Genomic DNA, 24,490 nt, shown 5'->3' on the forward strand with positions numbered 1-24,490 from the left:
TTGCTACAGATATCTTTTCCCCAAGTTTACACTCTGTTGGACTGAATTTGCAGACATGAAGGTCCATGTGCCCTGTGAAACAATTGAATACATTGAAGCCAACTATGGTAAGACCTGGAAGATTCCTGTAAAGACATGGGACTGGAAGAGCTCGCCCCCTAATGTGCAGCCCAATGGAATCTGGCCTATTTCTGAGTGGGATGAAGTCATCCAGTTATATTGAGATACTAGGGATAACTGCTTAAAAATCATGTCTTTTGTCACATTTAAGTGGGAGTCAAAGGGGAAAAACGATAAGTTCAAAGACAGAGAAAAGTCCTAAGTCTTGAGCCATCCACTTTAATTGTATCATTCAGTATTTTTTTAGGAGTCTCTACATGCCAGGTAAAATGCTAGGCTACAGTGAAGAAGCAGAGGTGAACTAGCAAATGCTTTCTCTCCTGTCCCTTTGGGAAACAGCAGTTTTTCTCCCCCACCATTTAAAGAGCTGAAGTAGAATGCGATGTATTTTGTAATCAATTTTTTAGATGTTATGTTTAGATTAGAAGAAAAGCTCACTGGGCAAAGCTAAGGAAGGATATACAAGTTAAAAAGAATAATCAGTTTTTGCCTGTCCTTAGCATTTAAGCTGCTGTGTTGTAACATTAAGATTTTGGAGTCTCAGTAAATATTCTAGTAATCAGACTTCAGGTAACATCAAGAAAAAGGTGGTAGCAGATTCAGTTTATAAGCAATCTGGTGTGGAATTGATTGTTCCTTATTCCATAAAAAAAGTGAGAACTTATTTCATACCTTGTCAAGATAAGAAAATTTCCATCTTACTGTTTCCATGTTTGAAGTGAAATGAAAGATGATGCTTAAATTTCCAACCATTGTGAGAATATTTTTACTGACCCCTAAACAATAATTGTTGGCAAATCATTCAAACAAGACCATAGCACCCAAAATGATTTGGAAGAGCTGTGATTTCACCAAATATATTTTTAAAAATTTTTTCTCCCCCACTCTTCTAGGTAAAAATATGAATGATTCATGGATATCTTTCTATCTTCTATTCTGTTGGTCTATATATTAATTTTAAAACCTATCTGTTCTTTTTCTCCCAATACTACTTAACATCTCCAAAATGGAAGGTAAATAGTGAACCTGACTGTTCCTAGATCATAGTGTTTATAAAGCTTCTGTTCATTTCTAGTTGTCCAATCTGCTGAATATTAATGAGGCAAGATTTTGGACTTTCCTACTTTATCAAGGCCCACCCACATTGGAACCCTTTTTTTTTTTTTTCAGTGCTGGTCTTGGGACTTGAACTCAGGGTCTGGATGCTCTTCCTGAGCTTTTGTGCTCAAGGCTAGTGCACTATCACTTGAACCACAGCCCTCCTTCATGCTTCTTGGTGGTTAATTGGAGATAAGATTCTCATAGACTTCTCTGTCCAGGCTGACTGCAAATTACAATCTTCAGATCTTAGCCTTCTAAGTAGCTAGGATTACAGACATGAGCCACCAACACCTGGCTTCCTTCAGTTTCTTTTTTTTTTTTTTTCTTTTTTTCCAGTCATGGTACCTAACTCTGGGCCTGGGCGCTGTCCCTCAGCTCTTCAGCTGAAGGCTCTACAACTTGAGCCACAGTGCCACTTCCGGCTTTTTTTGCTTATGTGGTGCTGAGGAATCGAACCCAGGTCCTCATGCATGTGAAGCAAGTACTCTACCACTGAGCCACCTTTCCAGCCTCCTTCAGTTTCTTTTTTCATCCTCAATATACTTTCCTAAGTGGGCTGAGATGGCTAGTCTTCTCTATTTCTTCATAAGTCATTTGGATAATATATTCTATGTGAGAGATATGGGAAATTCAGTTCTAGTAAGTACTTCTATCTCTTCCTGAGAAAGTTATCTGGATTTTCTGAGACAGCTTGTAGATCTTCCTCCAAAACTAGAGAATCCTCAGAACATCTGAGGAATAAGTTGACAGTAACCTACAATCACCAACCCTTTTAAATTTTGAAGTACTTCTTTTCATAAATAATAGAATCAAGTTTTTAGGGACCTTTACAGATTATTAGCAGACTTGTCACCAAATGACAGATCATTCAACAGTATCTTTTTCTTTGCTAGAAAATAAGCCCGTAGAATGTAAAGCCACATTTTAAATAGCTAACCCCTATTCATTGTTTATGCACCAGAACAATATAGCAGATAATCGTGTTTTTGGATAAAATCCATTCTGCTTGGAGTGGACCATTTGCTTGTGCTCAGCATCCAGAAGTACATACCAGTCATATTTCTGCCCCTGTTACTGTTGTCCAGGAAATCTGACCTACCCACACCTGATCCAAGTTACTTCTCAAATACCTTTCCTTGGAGTACAAAGTTTGAGAGTGTCCAAAATCGAAGATACCTTAACCCCAGTGATGAAGGTTCCAGACTCTTTCCAACGTAAACCACCAGCTGCTAAAATGCCTTTCTTGTTTTCCTTTTGTTTTATCCTGTTTCTGCTCTTGAGTTCCACCAGAATTTGTGGGAAATATAAAGTCTTTCCCCAGAATCTGAAGACTAGGCCTGGCTTTCATAATAACCAGCCGTATTTACTCTTAACTCTGCTCCTTAACATTTGAACTCTGAGTATGCAGAGAGCTTAGATTAGTTGTATATAACTCCAGTACCTTATTAGGTTACTTTTCTTTCACAAAAGTATTCCAACAAGCATTTTCCAAATCTGGCCAGTTTATCTGAAGACATTTTATATATTTTTAAATTATTGTTGCTTTAGTGGTGATATACAATGGGTTACCTTTCACATACATCAGGTAATAAGTACATTTCCTTCCTTTTGCATAGTATCATCTGTTCTCTCCTTCTCTCTCATTCCCTCCCTCCCATCTCTGCCCAGATGTTGTATGGTTCACTTTTATCAATGTCCAGGGCAGCCAGTGGGTCCGCTGCATTTTTTCACCTGTTTTCCACCTTCCTCCCCACCACTGTCCCTCAGATGTGCACATGTATACACCATAAATGAGGTAAAGAATACAAAATCATCAGAAAATGAAAAAACAAATTAAGAAAAGGTCCTTTGTTTCCTTATCTTTGGAGTTCATTTCAGTATGTATATTATTTTATATACATATGAAGAGATGCTTGGGTATTACACCTTGGTGATTTTCTCCTAAGACTATACTCTTTTGGTCTCACTGTACGTATGTAAGACCTTTTATATTAAAATTTGTTGGTCAGGCACCCATTAATATCTCCAGAGAGATCTTGAGTAGCAAAATCTTTCTCAGTTGATAGCCAGGTAGCCTCTCAGGTTTTCTCTACAGAGAAAACAGAGCATTTGTCCTTCATTGTGCTGCAGATTTTGACATTTGGCATTCTTTCCTAAAACAACCTGGGCAAGGGTAGCATGTTCCAATTCCCTAGCTACAAACCCTGAAATTTGACCACTAGGTGGCAGAATATCTGCCAGCATTCACCTCCTAAATAAGTTAACTTAAATCAGCCTATTCTTGAATCTTAAAGGTAGAAGAGGCTTTAACCCTCTTTTTTTATTTAAATTTTATTGCAAGGTGATATACAGAGGGGTTGCAGTTTCATAAGTAAGATGATGAGTATATTTCTTTCTGAACAGTGTTACCCTCTCCCTCATTTTAACCCTCTTAGTTAATAGCTAGTAAATATTTCCAACAAGATCACCTGAAGCTAAAACCTTGAATGTCATGACTTATTGTCCAGTGATTCTTTTATTATTCATATCACAGCACACCATCTTTAACCTTGTTGAGAAGTAAGACTATATTTCATTGTGCCAACCAACCAGCTAACTCCTCATTTCTAAAGACCCCCTTCCCTTTCCAAAGTAGTTTCTGTGAGTCTCTTTCTGCCTCACACTCTTTCCTCCCTGAAAGATCTTTACCTGGTAGTAATTGTCTATTTTACCAAAGAGAATAATAGATGTACCTGAAGTACTTTGTAGTTTTCAGCATTTTTATCTCTTGGCTGGAAAAGAGCTTGAAGAATGTAGTTTTAACCATTTGAGCTACTTTTAATTGTTTATAGTGATATTCTTGTTATGGATGCAAGTAGTTAACAGTACTTTAAATCTTTTTTCTTCAAATCATTGTTCTTTTCTATTCTATTCTACTCTATTCTATTCTATTCAATAAAGCTTGAAGTGACAAATAGCACAGGTAGAATAATGCACAAGTAATCAGGGGATATAGATTGGATACTAGATTTAAATCTGGACAGATCTTGGGAGTAAGCACTCACCTAAAAATCTCATCTAGTATGACAAGGCTAAGGCTTCAAATTTTTCTAAGTTTCTCTGAGTTTTGTCCTCTGGAAAATTAAGAGCTCTTTCATCCTAAATGTAATAAATCCCTAGGGGAAATCCTCCTCTCTGAAAAACATAGAAAAACGTCACATATAAGGAAGGGTGACCTTTTTTTCTGCCAAGGGCCATTTGGAGATTCATAACAACATTCAAGGGCTGTACAAAATTATTAATACGGGCAGATGCTATGGGCGGCCTGATACAGAGCATTTGTCTCCATCCAGTCATGTATCAGACTTTTCCCCACTGCTGTTCTAACATATAATCATAATGTTGCAATAGCTCTAAGACATAGAAAAATTTGTTATTAAGACCCTGAGTTCAAAATTCAGTACCAAAAGAAAAAAAATTCAATTACTGACAAGTCAAAACAGACGCCCCAGCCACTATTTCTACTCCATCCTTGTCTTCCTCTGTCATTAAGACCTGGGCTAGTTCACCTCTAAAATGTCACTTAGGAAAGATAACATGATGGCATAAAAAACACAAGTTTTTGAGGAAAACCTGGTTTGATTTCCAGTTTCATTGTGTAGGATTTATGGTAAGGCCTCTCAGGCTCAATTTCTATAGGAGTGAATTGGGATAATGATGCTTCCAAGGCACTTAGACGTTGGCCTAGGATTAAGTAGATAATCATTAAATATGCCATTTTCTAGTTTCATGTTTCTTTTCTACTTAATACTCAAATGGAATTACAGAAATTGTACTGTACTGCCTTACTCATGTTTTATGACTGAATTTACTTAAGGGGAAACATTTTTTATCAAAATAGTGTGATGTCAAATTGTGTAGTTTATGAATTCAGAGATACTACGACATTGCCTTCTCCAGATACAGCTTTTGTTTTCATTGTGTAGGTCAAGTGGTCCTAAAATTTCCTTATCTCCTCCTTTATTCCTTGGTTGTAAGCTGTTTACTTTCCTAAATGGGTGTCTGCTTTGACCTGGACTTGTTTTTTATATTGTAGTTTCTCCTAGAGGTGAACTCTTACTATACAATATCATTATTTAGACAGTAGAGGAAGTTGGAATCATTGGTTTTCTTTGTCTTTGCCTGCAAATTTGTGTTACTATCTCAGCTAAGAAAGAATCAGCAGGAAACATGATGCTGTTTTAATCTACTGCACATCAGACTGACTTACTAATTGTAGTTTGTAAGTCAAACAGACCAATCTAGTGCTGATGCTCTGGGTTCATGGCCAGTGCTAAATGTATGCAACTGTAAATTTCCTAATGAGAAATCTGTTTCTGTACCCTCAGAACTTCCAGACTAAAATTCTTTACCTCTGTAATTCCTGAACCAGCCATTTATCAACCAAACTTCTATACACTTACGAGTATCTATCAGGCTCACAGAAGAGTTGACAGGAGATATAAGGAAAATAAGTAGTATGTCTTATTGTATTAAGTGTGGTCCTGGATCACGCAGCTTTAAAAACTTATAAAATTTTACAGCCTTCTGGTGATTTCTTCAGCGCATAGAGAATAGTTCATGTATTTGTAAAATAAAAATCCTAAGTAGATCTTTCTGTATCCTTTCTATCTTATGACTAGAAAAACATATATATATATATACATATATATGAATTTTCCAGAAAAAAATAATAGTTTAAATACATTTCAGTGTATGCTTACCAAGTTTAGTATTTGAGTTTGTCTTCAGGTACAGATAGTTTGCGGTACTACTGAAAATACTGTAGTATTATTTTGGTCAAAAGTTTTAATATATTATCCACCTTGGGATCATGAATAAATTTGTTTCTAATCTCTTGTGATATTTTGTGTTTATTTCTAAACTTGAAGTTCAAATAACAGCCATTGACATTCACAATCTGATAAAAATAGTCATCTTTTCCCAGCACAGTATTTCTAGAAGGTCTAGAGGTCTGCACACATACTTGGGAAGCCAAAAATTCTCAGTGATAAAGCCTGTCAGCTAAAGACCATCAGGAAGACACTTATAACCATGAAAGTTTAGTTTACTAGTATTAGCACATAGCATCACACAGAATGCTCACCATGGAAAACTATATTTCAGTAAGAAAGAACTAGGAAGGTTTTTTTTAATAGTATTTGAGCTAAAGTCAGAATTGTGGTAGAGTGAAAATACCACAGGACATGGAATTTTAAAAATCCTAGTTTGGGCCAGGTGCCAGTGGCTCACGCCTATGAATCCTAGCTACTCAGGAGGCTGAGATCTGAGAATTAAGGTTTAAAGGCAGCCTGGGCAGAAAAGTCCTCATGAGACTATTAACTCCAATAAACCACTCAAAACCTAGAAGTGGTGCTATAGCTCAAGTGATAGAGCACTAGCCTCGAGTACAAAGAGGCTCAGAGACAGCGCCCAGGCACTGAGTTCAAGCCCACAACCAACAACAAAACAAAACAAAAAATCCTAGTTTGCATAAACCCAACAATGTCTGAAGAGGAATTATGCACCATAACCAGTGGTATTTATTCCAGATATCCTCTGCTAGTTTATGCTGAAAATCAACCACTGGAATAGAACCGTATCAGCAAACTAAAGAAGAAAATCATGAAAAAAACTGTGCATAAGATCATATACATAGAACAGTTTGACAAAAATCCAACATCCACTTCTAACAAAAGGAAAGAACGGAAGAAAGACTACCAGTTAGGAATACAAGGAAATTACCTCAGCTTCATATAGAAAATCTGTAACTAAGCATTTATTAACTTGATAAATATCTAATGATGAATGAATTTTTCTCTAAGATTAGGAACAAAGCAAGAATATCTGCTTTCACTAATCTTATTCAACTTAATTCTTGAAGTTATAGTAAAGCAAGAAAATGAAATGGATGAAATACAGATTTGGAAGACAGAAAATGTAACTGTACATATATATTATCTCCATCAATAATACCAAAGAGTCTAATGTTTAAAAAGTCACATCAAGATCACATTCTAAACACTCCAAAATTAGTTACATTTATGTAGTCTAACAGTAGCTTTAAAAACTGAAATGACAGGGCTGGGAAGGTGGCTCAGTGATAGAGTGCTTGCCTTGCATGCATGAGGCCCTGTGTTCGATTCCTCAGCACCACATAAACAGAAAAGGCCAGAAGTGGCGCTGTGGCTCAAGCGGTAGAGTACTTGCCTTGAGCTAAAGAGCTGAGAGACAGCACCTAGGCCCAGAGTTCAGGTCCACGACCGGCAAAAAAAAAAAAAACTGAAATGACAGTATAACCACACTGAAGAAAACCAATACAAAATCTACATGCTGAAAATGCTGAGGAAAGAAATCTAAGAGCAGGGTGTCAGTGGCTCTCATCTGTAATACTAGCTACTTTGGAGGTAGAGATTGGGAAAATCATGGTTTGGGGTTAGGCTAGCCATGATCATAAGACCCCCCCATCTCAACCAATAACTAGGTAAGAAGTTTGGAGCGGTACACTCAAATCCAGAATCTATCGTTTTCTAATTTTGTGATCTTAAAGTAGATATTTAACCTTTGAGGGTTTTTTTGTTCAACTAATGGGTCTAAAATTAATACCAATGTTTCAAAATTGCTATAGGAAACCTGCAGTATCCAATATACTGCTTGGTACTTAGTAGACATCAGTAAATGATGGCTTATTGTTAGTATGATTTCAGTCAACTTGCAGTTTCCACATGATCCATGTAGTAATTTTTCAGTAAAATTGGTCTTTCTGAGCAATGATGAGTCAAGGATTGGCAATAAGAAGTGACCCTGGTCTAATGGGCACAGGTATGAGGCTTGCCCTTTGGAGAAAAGACATGGGATTAAGACAATAAACAACATAGGCACAGGCACGAGAAAGCCTCAGGCAGCACAGAAGGCTATTTAAAATTTCAGGAGCTGGCCAATGGTGGCTCATTCCTGTAATCCTAGCTACTTTGGCTCAAAGCCAGCCTGGGTTAACCACCAGAAAACTGGAAGTGGAACTGTGGCTTAAAGTGGTAGAGTGTAGCCTTAGCTCAGGGACAGCGCCCAGACCCTGAGTTCACAACTAACAACAACAAAAAAAAAAAATCAGGAAAGCAGGCAGAAAAAGGCAACAAGGTTCACTTGAGTCTTAAGACTTGGAAAACAGAAATTTTGAATAAATGGAGAAAGGGAAGGAAGCTTTACCTGAAGAAATAGTGTATAAGACCTAACAAGGAGTAGACTATGGGTATACCAAATGGCCTGCTATGAAGTTTGAGTAAGATTGAAATCAGAACATGATACCTTTCAACTTGATTTCTATTCTGTGCCACTGAATGTCAGTGAATGTCCACAAAGCCCTTTCAAGGTCAGAGCCAGGATTTGGAAGAATTCAAGTTTACTGAGACTAACCATAAAAGAAAATTAGGTCACAAGTCCTGAGGAAGGCATGGGTGGCCTAGCTGGTAGAATCCAGACACACAAAAAGAGACATTGTTTCAGAACTTCTTGCCTCTACCACTCCCTAACCCATGCTAGTGTTTTGTTTTTTCTTTCTCCCTCCAACCCACCTTCTAGTTTCAATGACATTCCTAAGACCTGAAGGAGAGTGTTGCAGAAGGGGCCTGATTAGGAATTAAGAGCCAATCAAAACGTTGTGGGATCCACCCAATAAAGTGTTACCTTCTAAAACATGTAATAGGAACAACCAATGAGAGCATTGCCCAAGGTATAATAACCCTTAGATTCAGAGCCGCCACCAGTAGAGACAAGAGATTCAGTGCACTACCTGAAGAACAGAGGATGGACAACTGGCGGAGAGAACACAGAATAGACAGCAGTGGTGACAGCAGATACTTCAAAGTAGATCTTCCTGAGTACGTTCTTTGTCTGCACTCATTCTCCATTGCCTTGACTTTATTCTTTAAACTCCAGAAACACAAACCTGAGAAGGCAACAATGGCTCTGGAAGTAGAATTCCCAACACTGGCAGGCATTTTTAGTTGCAACACAAGACTAAGCAGGCACTGCCTGCTACGGAGTTGCAACCCTAGTGGTCTCTCCTGATTGCTAGCCAAACAGACTATGTGGGCTCTGCACCAACAGTAATAGCAAAAAAAAAAAAAAAAATATATATATATATATATATATATATATATATGGTTTATACCAGAGACTCCGGAATCCCCAGAGGTGCTCTGATAGGTGGACATTAGACCCAATATTTGGTGACTAGAATAAACTTAGTCCCAGGAATATCCCATCTATACCAACCCCAAGCAGAGAGCCCAAGGTTAGAAAGTACCAAAGTTGGCGCGGGGAAGGTGGCTCAGGGGTAGAGCGCTTGCCTTGCATGCCTGAGGCCCTGGGTACGATTCCTCAGCACCACATAAGCAAAAAGAAAAAAAAGCCAGAAGTGGTGTTGTGGCTCAAGTGGTAGAGTGCTAGCCTTGAGCTGAAGAGCTGAGGGACAGCGCCCAAGCCCAGAGTTCAGGCCCCATGACCGGACCCAAAAAAAAAAAAAAAAAAAGAAAGTACCAAAGTCTCAAGGTCAAAGTGAACAAGAGGCACTTTGTTGGTTTTCTGAAAAGTAGAGATCAATATCAGTGCTGCAATTTGCAAACAGCCAAGTTATGGAAAAAGCCCAGATGCAGTACATATGATGAAAGTATCAAGAAAATGTGGTTTATATACACAACAGCATATTATTCAGCTATAAAAAAAAAGGATGAAATTATGTTATTGTTAGGGAAATGGGTGGAGCTAGAAACCATCATACTCTATAAATGTACTCGTTAACATGAAACCCCCTAGCACAACTAACAGATGTTACTTTAAAAAGGGGGGAAAAATCAGTGCTGCAGGCCCCAAAGAGGAAGTATAATAGTTGAAGACCAGGTCTTGTCCAGAGAGTTTCAGGGAATTGAGACAGGCTTTGAAAGCCAAGGCAGCATCTTAGTTAGATGAATTAAAGCAAGAGAGCAAGTAGTGAAGTTCTAGGCTCTGGATAGGATGCAGAGCAATTTTTAGACTGTGAGAAAATGAAGAAGACAGGCATCTCAATGGTCTGTGCTAGTCCAGGGTACCACATAGAAGTCAATGTGAGATATGGAGGAGAGATAAGCTGTTTGTATGCCTGCTGCTTCAATTAGACATGACAGGATGAACTGTCTACATCGAAGTGCCATAGAGGTTTAACTGAGGAGACTGAATAGAGAAGACAAGGAAATGAGCCCAGTAGAGGTTTTAAGTTCTCTACTGTAACTTAGTCATTTCTCAATGGTCTGATCACCTCTGGTTGGTCTAGTTGTACCAGAAGGGGAGCTTGTGTTCACTACCAACCTCATTTCCTCTATCTTTCCTTGTACTCCACAAAAAGGCTGGGGACGTCACTGGCTTTCTGGGCCACAATAAATCATATAGGCCAAGTTCACTGTATTTTTACTGTAACTGTTCTACTAGCCAGAGATTCTTCTGCCTCAATCAGAGAGCCCAAGCAAGTATTGCTGGTAATGAGACTCTAGGCCAGCATAGAATGTCTACAGAGACCATAGGGCATTTGAGTGGACAGGAGGCAAGCACAGGCTATATCTTGTTAAATCAACCTTCTTCAGCTAGTTGGGAACTCAGAAAGGATCTGAATGCCCAGCTGGTAACCTATTTATTTCTGACAATTTGCAAAAAAGTGAAGCCACTGCTTGCTAGAAAGATGTATGCACTCTCAGGTAGTGCAGAAATAACTAGTGTTATAAAAAGCAAAGGTGAGAACGGTGGTGGGAATCAAAGATTCCCCTGTAGGTTTTTTACTGGCTGGATTTAAAGTAATACCCTCTAGTTTTCCTAAGGTTCTACCTGGGAATATTTGCTGGATTTGAAGGATAAGGAAGTGTGTCCTTCATCCCCTGGGGGAGGGGTCTTGGTTTGGGATTTGTCAGTCTGGGAAGCCAAGAGCTTAAGGCAGCCTGATCCTGGCAGATTTCCTCCCACCTGCCTGAAGTGCATCCCGGGGAAGCACAGCAACCCTCACCGCTGCCCCCCCTCCAGCCCCCAGTCCTATACCCCATCCCCATTCTTTGCCACTAGATCTGTGGCCTTTATTTTCAAGGCTGGTTCCCAGGAGGCTACTGTGGGGAATGAGAACAGCTGATAAAGCCTGGCCGTATTGACTCTATGGGGAGCCTTACTTTATGCTAGTAAGCTGCACTCTTATCTGCTGCCCACAGAGCCATCTAATTTCTCATCTAGGATTCAGTGATGAGTCATGTCCTTTAAACAAAGACCTGAGAATAAAGAGGAGAAAGTGGCTACACCCATCCCTTTTTTTTCTCTGGTACCCGATCCTGCCTTGCTTTCCTACTGTCCTTGTATTTATTGCCTGAAAATAGAAGCAATCGCAGCTCTTGGCCAACAGAGTCAAGGCCAAGCCAGCTTAGTCTTGAGAGGCCAGCAGCTGGTCACACCCAGGATTGTGTGTCCCTCTAGTTGGTAACTATGGTTAGCAAAACACACTCACTAGAGGCAGTTTATGTGCCCTGCTTTATGTGTTGATGGTCAACATTTGATCTGGATGGAAATACCCATCTGGCCTCAACAGCAAATGTCATAGAGATGAAATATGTGTGCCTGGATGTGAATTTGTGATAGTGATATCAAGGGAGTCTGGGCCTGAGTACTGGGGAGTGGAGTTACTTATAGGAGAAAGGTCTGATATTAAAAAGTAACTTTCCTTTTAGGCATCTTTCTCATCTGGTCTTGGCTCTATTTGTTCCAAATATTAGGAAGAAAGAAATGCTTCCTAACAGCATATGACCCAAAGAACTCAAAAGGATAGGTAGGAGCCAGGATACTGGACTCAACACATGAAAGATAATTCAATATGCTCTTTGCAGGAAACTGGAGGCATCTACTTAGAGCCACCATCTAGCTTTGGGGTAGGGTTTTCTGTAATAATAATAACTATTTGATAGTCTACTCCAACCATTTCTTAGCATTTTGTATACATTTTTTATACATTAACTCACTGAGTCTTCAGAATAACCCATGACACAACTTCCATTTGGCAGTTAAAATTTTATATCACTCAATCCATAATCAGTATTTATTTGTACTGTTTTATATGAGACAGATTCAAAACAATACCACTACCTGACCAGGGCCAACAGGCAGGCTGGAGGAAGCCTGGAGACAATAAATAGAGCTTTCTTCAACAAATGTCTTCTCAAGAGGTTTTTATGTGTAATGGAGAGAGTAAAAGGAATGCTTTGTAGGACCAAGAGTTACAAACACCCCAGCAAACTAACAGCAATTGAATGGACACATTTTAACTTGGAGAATACAAATTTTAAAACAAGGGGATTTTATGACAAAAAGGAATATAGAGCATCAGAAAATGGGAGGGAGAATGAATGGGTACACAACAGAAGAGCACTTGCACACAGTTATTTATCTAATAGATAAATAACCCCAATCACCCAAGAATATGGATATTAACGGATATGCATAAAACCTTTTTGCCTTTCAAACACGAAATATTCCTAGTACCTATGAAATATTTTAGAAAAGTTGGTTGTATGGTTTTATCAGAGAGAGCATCTCAATGAAAAATCCCAGAGCAGAAAGAATACCACGTACCTCTCTCATCACATTGCAATAAGACTAGAATTAATAGCAAATATTTTACCAAAAAAATCAGGAATTTTTTTTAAAAAAGCACTATCTAAAACAAAACAAAACGCCAAACTTGAGAAATTCTTGGTAAGTGGCTATTCTGGCACACATCTGTTATTCAATCGAGTAGATGCTGATGAAGAATAGTTGAGAGTTCAATGGCAGCGTGGGCTGCACAACAAGACTCCTGTCTCAAAATGAAACCAGTCGTTCTATTCATCTAAAATGTCAAAATTTATCTCAATGAAAAAGTTGACTTAAGAAGAGATGGAGCATATTAAAAAAATACCCAGGAGGAAGTACTATTAGAAACCAACTAATTCATATGATGACTATATTGATGGATATATGCAGAATGGGAGGAAGAAGGGCTGTATAAATGACTGGAGAAATGAAGAGATGTATAGATGCATTGGGGCCTCAATACACAGACTTGGGAACTGAGAAGGATTAAGATGGGAAGGGTGACAAAAGGACTTTTAAGACTGGATAAGGCTGGTGCTGACATAACCTCAGGAAAAATGACCTTGACCCACACCCAACCCACCTAGTTGGCCGAAAGCCCTCCAGAAATTCCCAGGTTTGGTCTTTCCTGATGCAGACAACCCCCTCCATGGGCTAGTATTCACAGGCTAATCCAGACAGATCAATTAAAGCAGCCAGACCCAGGGCCTGACAGCACCCAGGCTCCCCTAGTGAGTGACCTGCCCTTCACTCCCCAGCCTCCTGTTCCCTCCCCACGAGCTCTGCAGGTGCAGTTTCTCTAGGGGGCAGTGAGAGTCATGAATAGTAAGGGTTTTAGCTCAAGCACATAGAGGCATTTAGCCGCCCAAACCTAATCCCCATTAATCGGATTATGTAAATTCATACTTCAACCTCTTCCCCGGCTGGACCTAGCCCCCGAAAGCTCCATACTGAGAGGCTGGGATAGGAGCCAGTTGATCACTGCTAGTGGAATGATGCATCAAAACTGTTTTATAAAGAAGGATTTGAGGGAAAAAAGTAAATCTTGGATCCACTGTGAGGATCCAAGTGTGGCCAACTGTGCCACTTTCTGTGTAATCCTTGTCCTTTCTCTGAACTGTTGTCCACTTGCACAGATCTGATTTTAGTTGTTTCTTTTAGCATAGCACATTTCTGTTCTTGCTATATAGTTCCCACTGTTCTTTTCCCAACTTTAAGATATTCTATGGAGAAAGCCTATCACTTCACAGTTTATATTCTTGGTTTGAAATCTAACATGTACTCTCAGAATTTCAATATTATAGGGCAGGGTTGGAAAACAAAAGCACCATGAGGCAGTGATGCCCTTTTTACCGTACACAAAGAACAGAGAGGTCGAAAGAAGAACACATCAGGGAGGTTTTGATTCTATGCACAAATTGGCTAGCTCTGTCCAACCCACCATTTAATCTATTTTTCTATATTGCCACCAGAATGAATCTAAATGTATTACACTCGTGTTCAGTGCACACAGCTGTCTTCTTGTTCTTGTGTGTCATGTTTGTAATTCCTATCAAACTTTCCAAGTCTTTCCATCAAGCACCAGGCACTGGCCCTGGGTACTGTGCTTTAGATGACCCTGCTCTGGCCTCCTCCACTGTCTACCCCCTGCCCATGTCCTACCTTCTAAATCACAAGTCTGAGTGTCTGAGACCCCTGAATTTTGGTCCAAATGGTCCCAAGAATGTTTTCAAGGCACAGAAAGCCCTTCATAGAAAGGGAAAAAAAGATGGATGGGACGGGGTGAGTAAGGATGGGTTATGAGCCTCCATTTCCATTTATATTCCTGCCTTTGATCCCAAAAATGTCAGAGACAGCCTTGTTTCTGGTCTTCGTTAAATGCCATCCCTTCCAGAGTCATCCCTGGTCCTCCAGCCAGGCTCTTCTATCTTTCTCTTCTAACTCCAATTTCATGCTTTCTAGTGCCCAGGACTGTCTAATGTTTAGTCAACTTGTGTTCTCTTCCTTCCAAAGGCTGTGAGCTTTTTTTTTTTTGGGTCCGGTCATGGGGACTGAACTCTGGGCCTGGGCGCTGTCCCTCAGCTCTTCAGCTCAAGATTAGCACTCTACCACTTGAGCCACAGCGCCACTTCCGGCTTTTTTCTTTTTCTACTTATGTGGTGCTGAGGAATCGAACCCAGGGCCTCAGGCATGCAAGGCAAGCACCCTACCACTGAGCCACCTTCCCAGCCCCCAGGCTGTGAGCTTTTTTGAAGACAGATACATTGCTTTTTGTTTCCTCTTCATCTTCACAACCCTATCCCAGATGTTAGCAATTCAAGCAATACAGGTTTTTTTGGTTTTTTTTTGCTTGTTTTGTCAGTTGTAGGGCTTGAACTCTGGGCCTGGGTGTTATCCCTCAGCTCTTCAGCTTAAGGTGAGCACTCTACCACTTGAGCCACAGCACCACTTCCAGTTTTCTGAGTAGTTTTTTGGAGATAAAAGTCTCTTGAACTCTCCTGCCCAGGCTAGCTTTGAACCACAATCCTCAGATCTCAGCCTCCTGAGTAGCTAAGATTACTGGCATGAGCCACTGACACCCGGCTCAGTTTTTTTTTTTTTCTTTTTCTTTTTTTTTGGGGGGGGGGGGTCCGGTTGTGGGGCCTGAACTCTGGGCCTGGGTGCTGTCCCTCAGCTCTTCAGCTCAAGGCTAGCACTCTACCACTTGAGCCACAGCGCCACTTCTGGCTTTTTTCTTTTTGCTTATGTGGTGCTGAGGAATCGAACCCAGGGCCTCTGGCATGCAAGGCAAGCGCTTGACCACCAGCCACCTTCCCAGCCCTGTTTTGTTCTTTTTAATTGACTATGTGGGTGAGGAGGGACATTGTTATATCTCCACATATTTATACTGTATTTTACTCGATTTCACCCCTGTACCACATTCCCTACATCCTTCCCTTGTTCTGTTTTCAAAATTGGAAATAGTCTTATGTTGACTACAATTTTCTTTATCTTCCCCTCTAGGCACACGCCTTCTTCAGTAGTCTCCACCTGCCACAGAATGTTACATGGTTACTCACCCTCTCTTTCTCCATTCTCTCCTCTCCTCCTCAGTAGTAATCTCTTAGCTTCACTCATGCTCTAGGTTTAACCATCTAAGTAAGTACATGTGTGGATATTTATACTTATATACATGTCCATGAATATGGGTCATTTAGGTCTAGCCTCCACGTATTAGTGAAAGCACAATAGATTGTTTTTTAATCTAGACTTGTCTTGCTCAGTAGAAAGTCCTCTGGTTGTATCCTCTGGGTGATGCAGGAAAGCAGATGGCAGAATGGAAGTGCAGAATCAGATAATTAGGTGGCCCCTGAATTCCCTGCAGTACCCAAGCCTTGTGTTAGGAAAGGTGAAAATGACAACCCTCTTCTGAGATAATTAGGTGGCCCCTGAATTCCCTGCAGTACCCAAGCCTTGTGTTAGAAAAGGTGAAAATGACATCGCTCTTCTGCAGTGATCGTTAAATTTTGCTGTGCACTTCAATCTCTTGGGTTACTTAGTTAAAAACAAACAAAAAAACCCAAAACCAAAATCCTACGGAGATTATGCTTGGCACTGGTGACTCCTGCCTATAATCCTAGCTACTTAGGAGGCTGAGATCTGAGGATCACGGTTTGAAGCCAGCCCGGGCAGGAATGTCCATGGTAAGACTCTTATCTCCAATTAAACACCAAAAAATACAGCAGTGGAGCTGTGACTCAAGTGCTAGAGTGCTGGCCTTAAACACAAAAACTCAGGGACAGCACGCAGGCCCTGAGTTCAAGTCCCAGGACTTGCGCTAGAAACAAAAAAACCCAACAGATTGAGTCCACCCTTAGTCCACCTTTGATGGTGGGCTTTGAGGTTTGCCTTTCCACCCATGACTCTGAAGCTAGAGGTTCTTCTGCTACACACTCTAGTGCTTGAATACACCTGGGATGAATTAAGAAATAGGAGTTTAACTACAGTGGGGAAGGAGCTTGGTATGAGGAACTGTACTCTCGTCCCAAGCCTTAAAACACAGTGATGCCTGCCTTCCTCCCCAGTTTCCTTTCCAGGCTTCCTGGGAGGGCTGGTCCTGGGAAACTAGGGCGGGAAGTGGGGAGGGACTAGCGGGAATCCCCCCGGGAAGGAGCCCCAGGCCCAAACAAAAGGCGTTGTCCTATAAAGGCAGTGGCTGGGGCGTGCAGTCCAGGCGGGGGCGCACAAGGCCGGCCACTGCGTCCGAGACAGCACCGCAGGCTACAGGGAGAGTTCCAGGCTCTTACCAAGGAGAAGGTGTGTGGTCTCTGGGGTGGTGGGGATGTGGGTGGGTGCCTTTCCCCCGCACCCCCCCCCCCGGTTCGGCTCGTCGCCCTTCGGGTCTCTTAGTACCGCCTGACTCTGAGCCACTTTTGTCCTAGAGGGTATATAACGCGACTCTGGGAAGACCTGGGACTTTTCACCGGGCAGAGGCGGTGAGAGGGGACTGGGGCCACCCCCGCTCCCTGTGGTGTGCTGGCTTAGCCGCTTCTGCTTAATGTGTTAGTGTGAGACACAGGGGTACCCTGCCACACCCCAGTGAACCACCCCCACACACTGCAGATGCCACACTTCAACCTCCAGGTGCTTCCTGGACGTCTGAAAGACTTATTCTGTAGGCAAGGCACTTCTTTGCTAGGGGTAAGCAAAAGTTATATCAAAGAAAAGAGGAAAAGCCAGGAAGTAAAGTGGGCAAGGGGCAGCCAGCGGGCGGAAGGAGATGGACGTGCAGGTGTTGTCCACACCTTAGAATAGATGACCCACACCAGGCTCAGGACACGGTGGCAGGTGAAGCATGCCCACTGGCTGGCTTCCCCCAAGCAGTATTCAGTATGTGTGTGGGTTTAGTACATCATGTGGCATCGCCTACGAAAGAAAAGTAGCTTGCAAATAGTATGTATAGTGGTGTGTGTGTGTGTGTGTGTGTGTGTGTGTGTTCATGGAGTGTGCATACCAGACTGGCTGTGACTGGCGAGTGAGAGTAGTCAGGTAGATAGACAGGTGTGGAACCTTTTATGTCTTAACTTTCTGCACTTCTTTACTGCATGGTTTTATTTCTTAAATGAGTTCGTGCTATTTCCATAATACTCTCAAAAGGTAGTGCTGAACAATTTCTCCTTCCTTTCTATTTTCCTGGGGAGTGATTTTAGTTACCTTCTGGAGAAATATGAAAGAAGAAACAAATACACAAAACCCAGTGCAGGAAGAGAAATGGAAAGCCTTGTGAATAAAGCTGTGTGAATGTAAAGGCTGGGATTAGCCGCAGGAATGTGAGCCCTGTGTCCAGGCTGCTTGATTACAGGTCTGTGCCAGGATGGCCACTTACCAAGAATTTCTGAAGTTTGGTGGTTTGTTTTAGAAAGTGCCTTACATATATATATATATATGACCATATATGATCATATGCACATAGGCAGAAAAATATTCAAAGCTTGGCATTAATACTCCAGAACTCTCTTCACAGCCTAACCAGAGCAATTTAAAACAAAAATCATCACTCTGAAGTTTCCACAACTAATTTCTCCATGTGGGAGTGAGTTTTTTTGTGATTTTTCTCCTTGTAGGATTTTTTTTTTTTATCAAACTGTACTTGCTTTAGAGAGTTATGCGATCTCATTCTGATAGATCATAGACTCCATGAAGGCGTATCTATTGCTGCCTGTTTACAGTGCCTTTGAATGGACAATAATAGCAGCTTAAATGGTAAAAGAAAATAATAAACTCATGGGTATAGTGTGAATTATGTTCTCACTTCAGATTTTCAATATTAATGGTGACACAGTAGTGTTTTTTTGTGAATATACATATATATATATATATATACACACATATACACACAGAAAAGGGTGTGCACATTTCTATTTACTATGGTAGTACTATAGCTCATGCATTCTGTGTGTGTGTGTGTGTGTGCGCACGCGGGCACGTGTGTGTTTGAACTCAGGGTCTGGGGGCTTCCTGTAGCTTTTTTGTTAAAATTGGTGCTCTACCACCTGGGCCACAGCTCCACTTCTAGCTTTTGGATGATTAATTGAACATAAAAAATCTCATGGACTTTCTTGCCCATGCTGGCTTTGAACTGAGATCCTCAGATCTCAGCCTCCTGAGTTGCTAAGATTACAGGTATGAGCCATGGTGGCTGGCTCCAGTTATTCTTAAGCAGGATGTGCAACTCCTAGCCACCCAGAGATTTTGTAGATAGATGTTTTGTGAATTTGGATAGGGAAACTTTTTAAATTTTATTAACCTTTCATCTAAATGGAGCATGTCTTGTGTTTATAAATGTGGGTACTAATGTATAGTAGTATCATGCACAGTATAGTATAGTATAATGGTTTTAAATAAAGAGCCTTGGTTTCCTCAGAATAATGATTTTTAAATGCATAACTTAAATACAGAGACATAGAAAATAACCATATATACTTAATTATTAAAACATTGGAATTTAAAATGCTGTCCAGCATTACATGGAGATAATACTGTAGTGGCGAATTCATCACCAACTGAAGTCAAGGATGCTTGCATCTCACTTCATGTCACAGATCGTTTGAAAAATCATTTAAGTGTCACTTTCTGCAAATTGTGGCAATCAGGCTAATTATTAAAAACAATCCACATGCATTTCGATGTTGCATTTTTAATCTCATATTTCAGTAACTACAAGTATGATAGGTTACTTTATGAGTCCATGTGGTTTAAGTTATGCATTTGAAATCATTATGCTGAGGAGGGAATAAAGACTCTGTACTTGATACATTTAAAACCATTATTCTGAGAGGATTGTTAGGCTTCCTCAGACTGCCAAAAGGATTCATAGAACAACAGCAACAAAAAAAAAAAGGGTTATGAACCTTTCCTAGTGGAAGCCCTCAGTAGTGAAATACATACATAAATACCCAGAATTGGGATTCAGGCCCTGCCGCCAACTCCCTGGGTGACCCAAATGCTTCCCTCTTGTTTCCACATCTACCAAATGTGCTCTGATTCTGTGTCATCTGGGTGGCTTTATTTTTAAGCTCTTACATTACTCTGAAAATCAAGATTTTTTCAGCAATCAGTCCTTGCAACTGGAAAAACATTAAACGCAATTTCCTTTGATTTAAGAAGTACTTCAATAATTTTCCAGTGACCTCTACTTTGAGCTTTTCCAGCTTGTTAAATCGCTGATTTCTATTTCCCCCCATGGAGAAGGAGAGTAATACACTTGAAGATAAATCAACAAGTAATTACTAAGCACCCCTAGCATGGCAGGCTACATTTGCGAAGGTAGTCCTCAGTCTGCTCCGAGTACAATAGGCTCAAGCCCTCTTAGAAGAGAATACCACAGTCAGTTTATCCTGCCTAATCTTTTTTCCTCCCAGCTTGAAAAAGACCCCCCACGGGACCATAGTTGACTTAGTGAATGAGCTAAACCCTCTTTTAACAAGAGAACGTTGAAAGTAACTTTTCTCAGCCTGCTCTGGTGTGAACAAAACTGGATCGTTTTCTATCATCAAATTCTCTTGATTCAGGTTCAAACATTCCTACTTTGGCTAGTTTAGTTACGATACAATTCTAACAACTCATATATATATATATATTTGTAGAACCAAAGACCAGAATATCCACAACTCTTAGGGTAGACAAAAAAATAATGGGTAGGACATTGGGCATTTCCAAGTAGAAAGATGATTTCGGGATTGTCTGGTCTGCCCCCCCTCCCCCAGTCCCAGGTCTGGAAGGAGTCAGTCTGGTTAGGCCTACAGACTCTTACAGACTCTGTCTCCCTCTCCCATGTCAGCACATGTATCCAGTTTGTGGCAGATTCAGCAGCCAGCATGATACAGCTGTCCCCCAGTCTTACAATGAGATTATGTCCCAGTAAACCTACTATAAATAGAAAATGTCACAAACTGAAAATGCATTTTATGCCTAACCTGCCAGACACCATAACTTAGCCGATCCTGCCCTAAAGGTGCTCAGAATACTTACATTATCCTACAGTTGGGCAAAAATCATGTGATGCAAAGCTTACTATATAATAAAGTGTCAACTATTTCATTAACTTATTGAATAGCTGTATCCCAAACCACTGGCAACACGTGCTGTACACTGTAGGGTTTGAGCTGTTTCCCTTTTGCTTTTTGTTTTTTTTTTGGGTCCGGTCGTGAGGCCTGAACTCTGGGCCTGGGCGCTGTCCCTCAGCTCTTCAGCTCAAGGCTAGCGCTCTACCACTTGAGCCACAGCGCCACTTCCGGCTTTTTTTTTTCTTTTTGCTTATGTGGTACTGAGGAATCGAACCCAGGGCCTCAGGCATGCAAGGCAAGCACTCTACCACGGAGCCACCTTCCGAGCCCTGGGCTGTTTCCCCTTTTGTGATAGGAATTGTACCTCAGTGCTTTGTCCAGCATTTCCAGAGAGAGCTGTGCAGACTCACAGAGAAGCAGAACTTGATAGAAAAGGAGGAGCAGTCTGTTCTTTAAAGAACATGTAGAAAATTCAAGGAAAAGAAAATGGCCTGGGGAAAAGAGTAGTTAGCAGTACATATTATTCTTCAGAGGATCTTGGAGGGGCCCAGTGCTCAGAGGAGCTGAGGCTCGAGCAAACAACCATCTCATCTAGTGAACCAAGAACAACAAACTGCCCAAGGCTAGACTTCAGCTTATTTGCCAAGGCATCCTAAAGGTTTCCATTAATACACATTAATCCAAGCCACATGGGGAGGGGGGGTCCACATCTCTAAGAAAGATGACCAAATAAGACCGTGATATGCGATGATAAACAGCAGTTCTAGTATTAGAAAGGCTATCCAATGCAACCTCCAGGATGTCCAGGTGTCTCCTACAGCATCCATACTAAAATCTACCCCCCATTATTACCCTTTATCTTTGTCTTTGTCAGACACAATAGCCTACTTCTGTTCCATATACATCAGGCTGTTTAAAAGACCATTCCTTAGCCTGTTCATCCTCTTCCAGATGTGGTCCATGTAGACAAGTTTAGCTTTGCAGAGTAGAGCCTAGTGATCAAGGTAAGTCTTGTTATTAGGAGTTCAAACTTGAGATCATAACTTTTTTCTTCTTTAAAAAACATGTAACACAACTCCGATGTCTATACAGAGTTGGATGGATAAACAATATGTAAATATATATTTTTATATCCACATCCATTCAATCCTAATCAGTCAAGAGGAGTTGTGTTGAAGGACATAAAATAAGTACTAGGGTATGGCAGCCTTACAAATGAGAGCTTCAGATCTGCCTGGTGGAGATGGCTGAGGTCTTTGTTCTTACCCTTCCCTTTCATTGGCCACATTTTTTTCTGAAAAGGAAAGAGTTGGGGCTGGGAAGGTGGCTCAGTGGTACAGTACTTGCCTTTCATGCATGAAGCCCTGAGTTCGATTCCTCAGCACCACATAAGCAGAAAAAAGCCAGAACTGGTGCTGTGGCTTAGGAGATAGAGTGCTAGCCTTGAGATGAAGAGCTGAGGGACAGTGTCCAGGCCCAGAGTTCTGGCCCCACAACCGGTCAAAAAAAAAAGAAAAGAAAAGAAAAGAAAAAAAGGAAAGAGTCTAAAAACAAACAAACAAACAAAAAAGAGGGACTAGAGCTCCTAAATCTGCATTGAGAACACCTGACATACGGCAGGTTCTTGGCGAACATGATAGCAAGCAGGCTTCTAAGGTGCTGGCCTGCAAGGCCCTTTGTCTTTCTTTTTTTTTGTTTTGTTTTTTATTGTGAAAATACTGTACAAAGGGGTTACAGTTACATGAGCAAGGTAATGAGTACATTTCTTACCAAGCATTGTTGCCTCCTCTGTTTTTCCCCTACCATCCCTTCCCTCCCACCTCCTCAGCTACACTCCCCTCATCTCCACCCCCGCCTAAATTGTAAAGTTTGTTTTTCGACATAGCGTCTTGTGCATCTCATTGTTACAATGGGTCCATCTGTATCCCTATTTAAACATTTTGTTTTTTCCTTCCCCTCCCCAAATTATACCAACATCAAATGCAGTGAAAACAGGGGACAGACATACAAAGCAACCAAAACATCACATGGTACCTTATAATTATGTTAGAAACAATAGCAAGGAAGAAAAAACTACTTGTGTCCCTATCTTGGGGTTCATTTTGCTTATCATCATCTTATCTGACCTTTTCTGCTTGTCCCCCTTTGTCTTTCTCAGCAGCTTGGACATGACCAGGAAGATCTTCACAAATACCAGGGAGCGGTGGAGACAGCAGAATGTGAACAGCGCCTTTGCCAAGCTGAGGAAGCTCATCCCCACTCATCCTCCAGACAAAAAACTGAGCAAAAACGAAACACTTCGCCTAGCCATGAGGTATATCAACTTCTTGGTCAAGGTGTTAGGGGAGCAAAGCCTCCAGCAAACAACAGTGGCCGCTCAGGAGGATATCCTGGGGATCTTCCCCCAGGCTCCCCACCTGCCAGGCCTGGAGGACAGGACCCTACTCGATGGCTACCGTGTTTCTTCACCTGGCCCAAGTCACCATGTTCCGTAGTGTGGCTTTAGCTGTCATCCTCTAGGGCAGTTTGGGTTTAGAAGTCACCTGCTGTGGACAGACGGTTCATGTCTCAGCATTAGCCCGATGAATTTCTTGGGAGGCAGGATATAAGGACACTTTAGGGAGCTGCAAAGAGGCTTGGAGAGTTGTTGTCCTGGAGCCTACATTCCCCAAGATTTCAGGCAGAACTTCCTGCTTCTGATGGGTTTATGAATCCAAGTTCTGCAAAACTAGTTTGAATAAAAGCCTGAAAGTGTGAAAACCATCATTTTACTCAAAAGGTTTTCAGTAACAGGAGAGGGGGTTTTTGTATACCAAATCACAGATGAATAAACAGAATGTTTTTGTCAGAAGAAATTTAAAAGACATATTTGATCAAAAGCAGTAAACATTATTGATGATGAATGAAAAGGAGGAATGAAAAGTGATTGATGGGTGAAAAGATAACCTCTGCAGAAATCAACCCAGGAGACCTGTGGGAAAATCTGAGGAAGAAAGTCCCTCTGAAGGAGTAAGAATTACATGTGTGAGGAAGAGCTCTGTATCCTTGAAACTCTACAGAAGAATGAGGTGTTACTTGTGTTGAACCATTTATAATATCTCCAAAGCCAAATGGATTACACCTGTGAAAGATAGAGACTCGGTAATTTATGGAAGAGAGTTCATGGATTTCTTAGGAAAAGAAAGTCAATTAAAATAAGTTAGCAAACCTTTTAGTTTCACACATGTTAGGAATTAAAGCATTTAGCTCAGCCTGAGAACCTGCTGTCTTAAGACCTGTAAAATTCAATTACAATTATGAAAACCCAAACATTAGCATTTAACAACACATTTAGCAAAGAGCTTAGCTTAAACAAAACACTTAAGAGTAAACAATAGAAATGTAATACCAGACTCTAATGAGCTAATAAATTTGTTCTTTCCCTTCCCTGACATAGAGCATTAACTCAATCTTAAGCTGGGAGCAGAGGAATACCCAACAAGTCAGTGCAGTGGCATTTACATAGTACATCACCACATTCCATCATGATGATACTTGGACTCAGATACAAATCATCCAGAATACAATAAGGTCTT

General features: G+C 40.9%; 2 protein-coding genes across 4 annotated transcripts in view; both read left to right on the top strand.

Moving 5' to 3' along the window:
* The window catches only part of Fktn (fukutin), a 44,157-nt gene extending 42,851 nt beyond the window's left edge, over positions 1-1,306 (top strand). For 2 of the 3 annotated variants that reach the window (XM_042696660.1, XM_042696671.1), the window contains exon 10: positions 10-1,305. In XM_042696660.1, the coding sequence (XP_042552594.1) occupies positions 10-223 (214 nt within the window). In that variant the 3' untranslated portion in view covers positions 224-1,305. Of the gene's footprint in view, positions 1-9 lie in introns of all 3 variants that reach the window. The other variant, XM_042696679.1, reaches the window with a different exon arrangement.
* Positions 1,307-23,074: 21,768 nt separating this feature from the next.
* Positions 23,075-23,467, top strand: Tal2 (TAL bHLH transcription factor 2). The gene has a single exon (XM_042696692.1). It carries the CDS (start codon positions 23,084-23,086, stop codon positions 23,408-23,410), a length of 327 nt encoding a protein of 108 aa, XP_042552626.1. The 5' UTR covers positions 23,075-23,083; the 3' UTR covers positions 23,411-23,467.
* The last annotated feature ends 1,023 nt before the right edge of the window (positions 23,468-24,490 follow it).

The sequence above is a fragment of the Dipodomys spectabilis genome, unplaced genomic scaffold (genome assembly GCF_019054845.1).
Source record: "Dipodomys spectabilis isolate Male_0828 unplaced genomic scaffold, ASM1905484v1 ptg000006l, whole genome shotgun sequence".
NCBI classification, from domain to species: Eukaryota; Metazoa; Chordata; class Mammalia; order Rodentia; family Heteromyidae; genus Dipodomys; species Dipodomys spectabilis.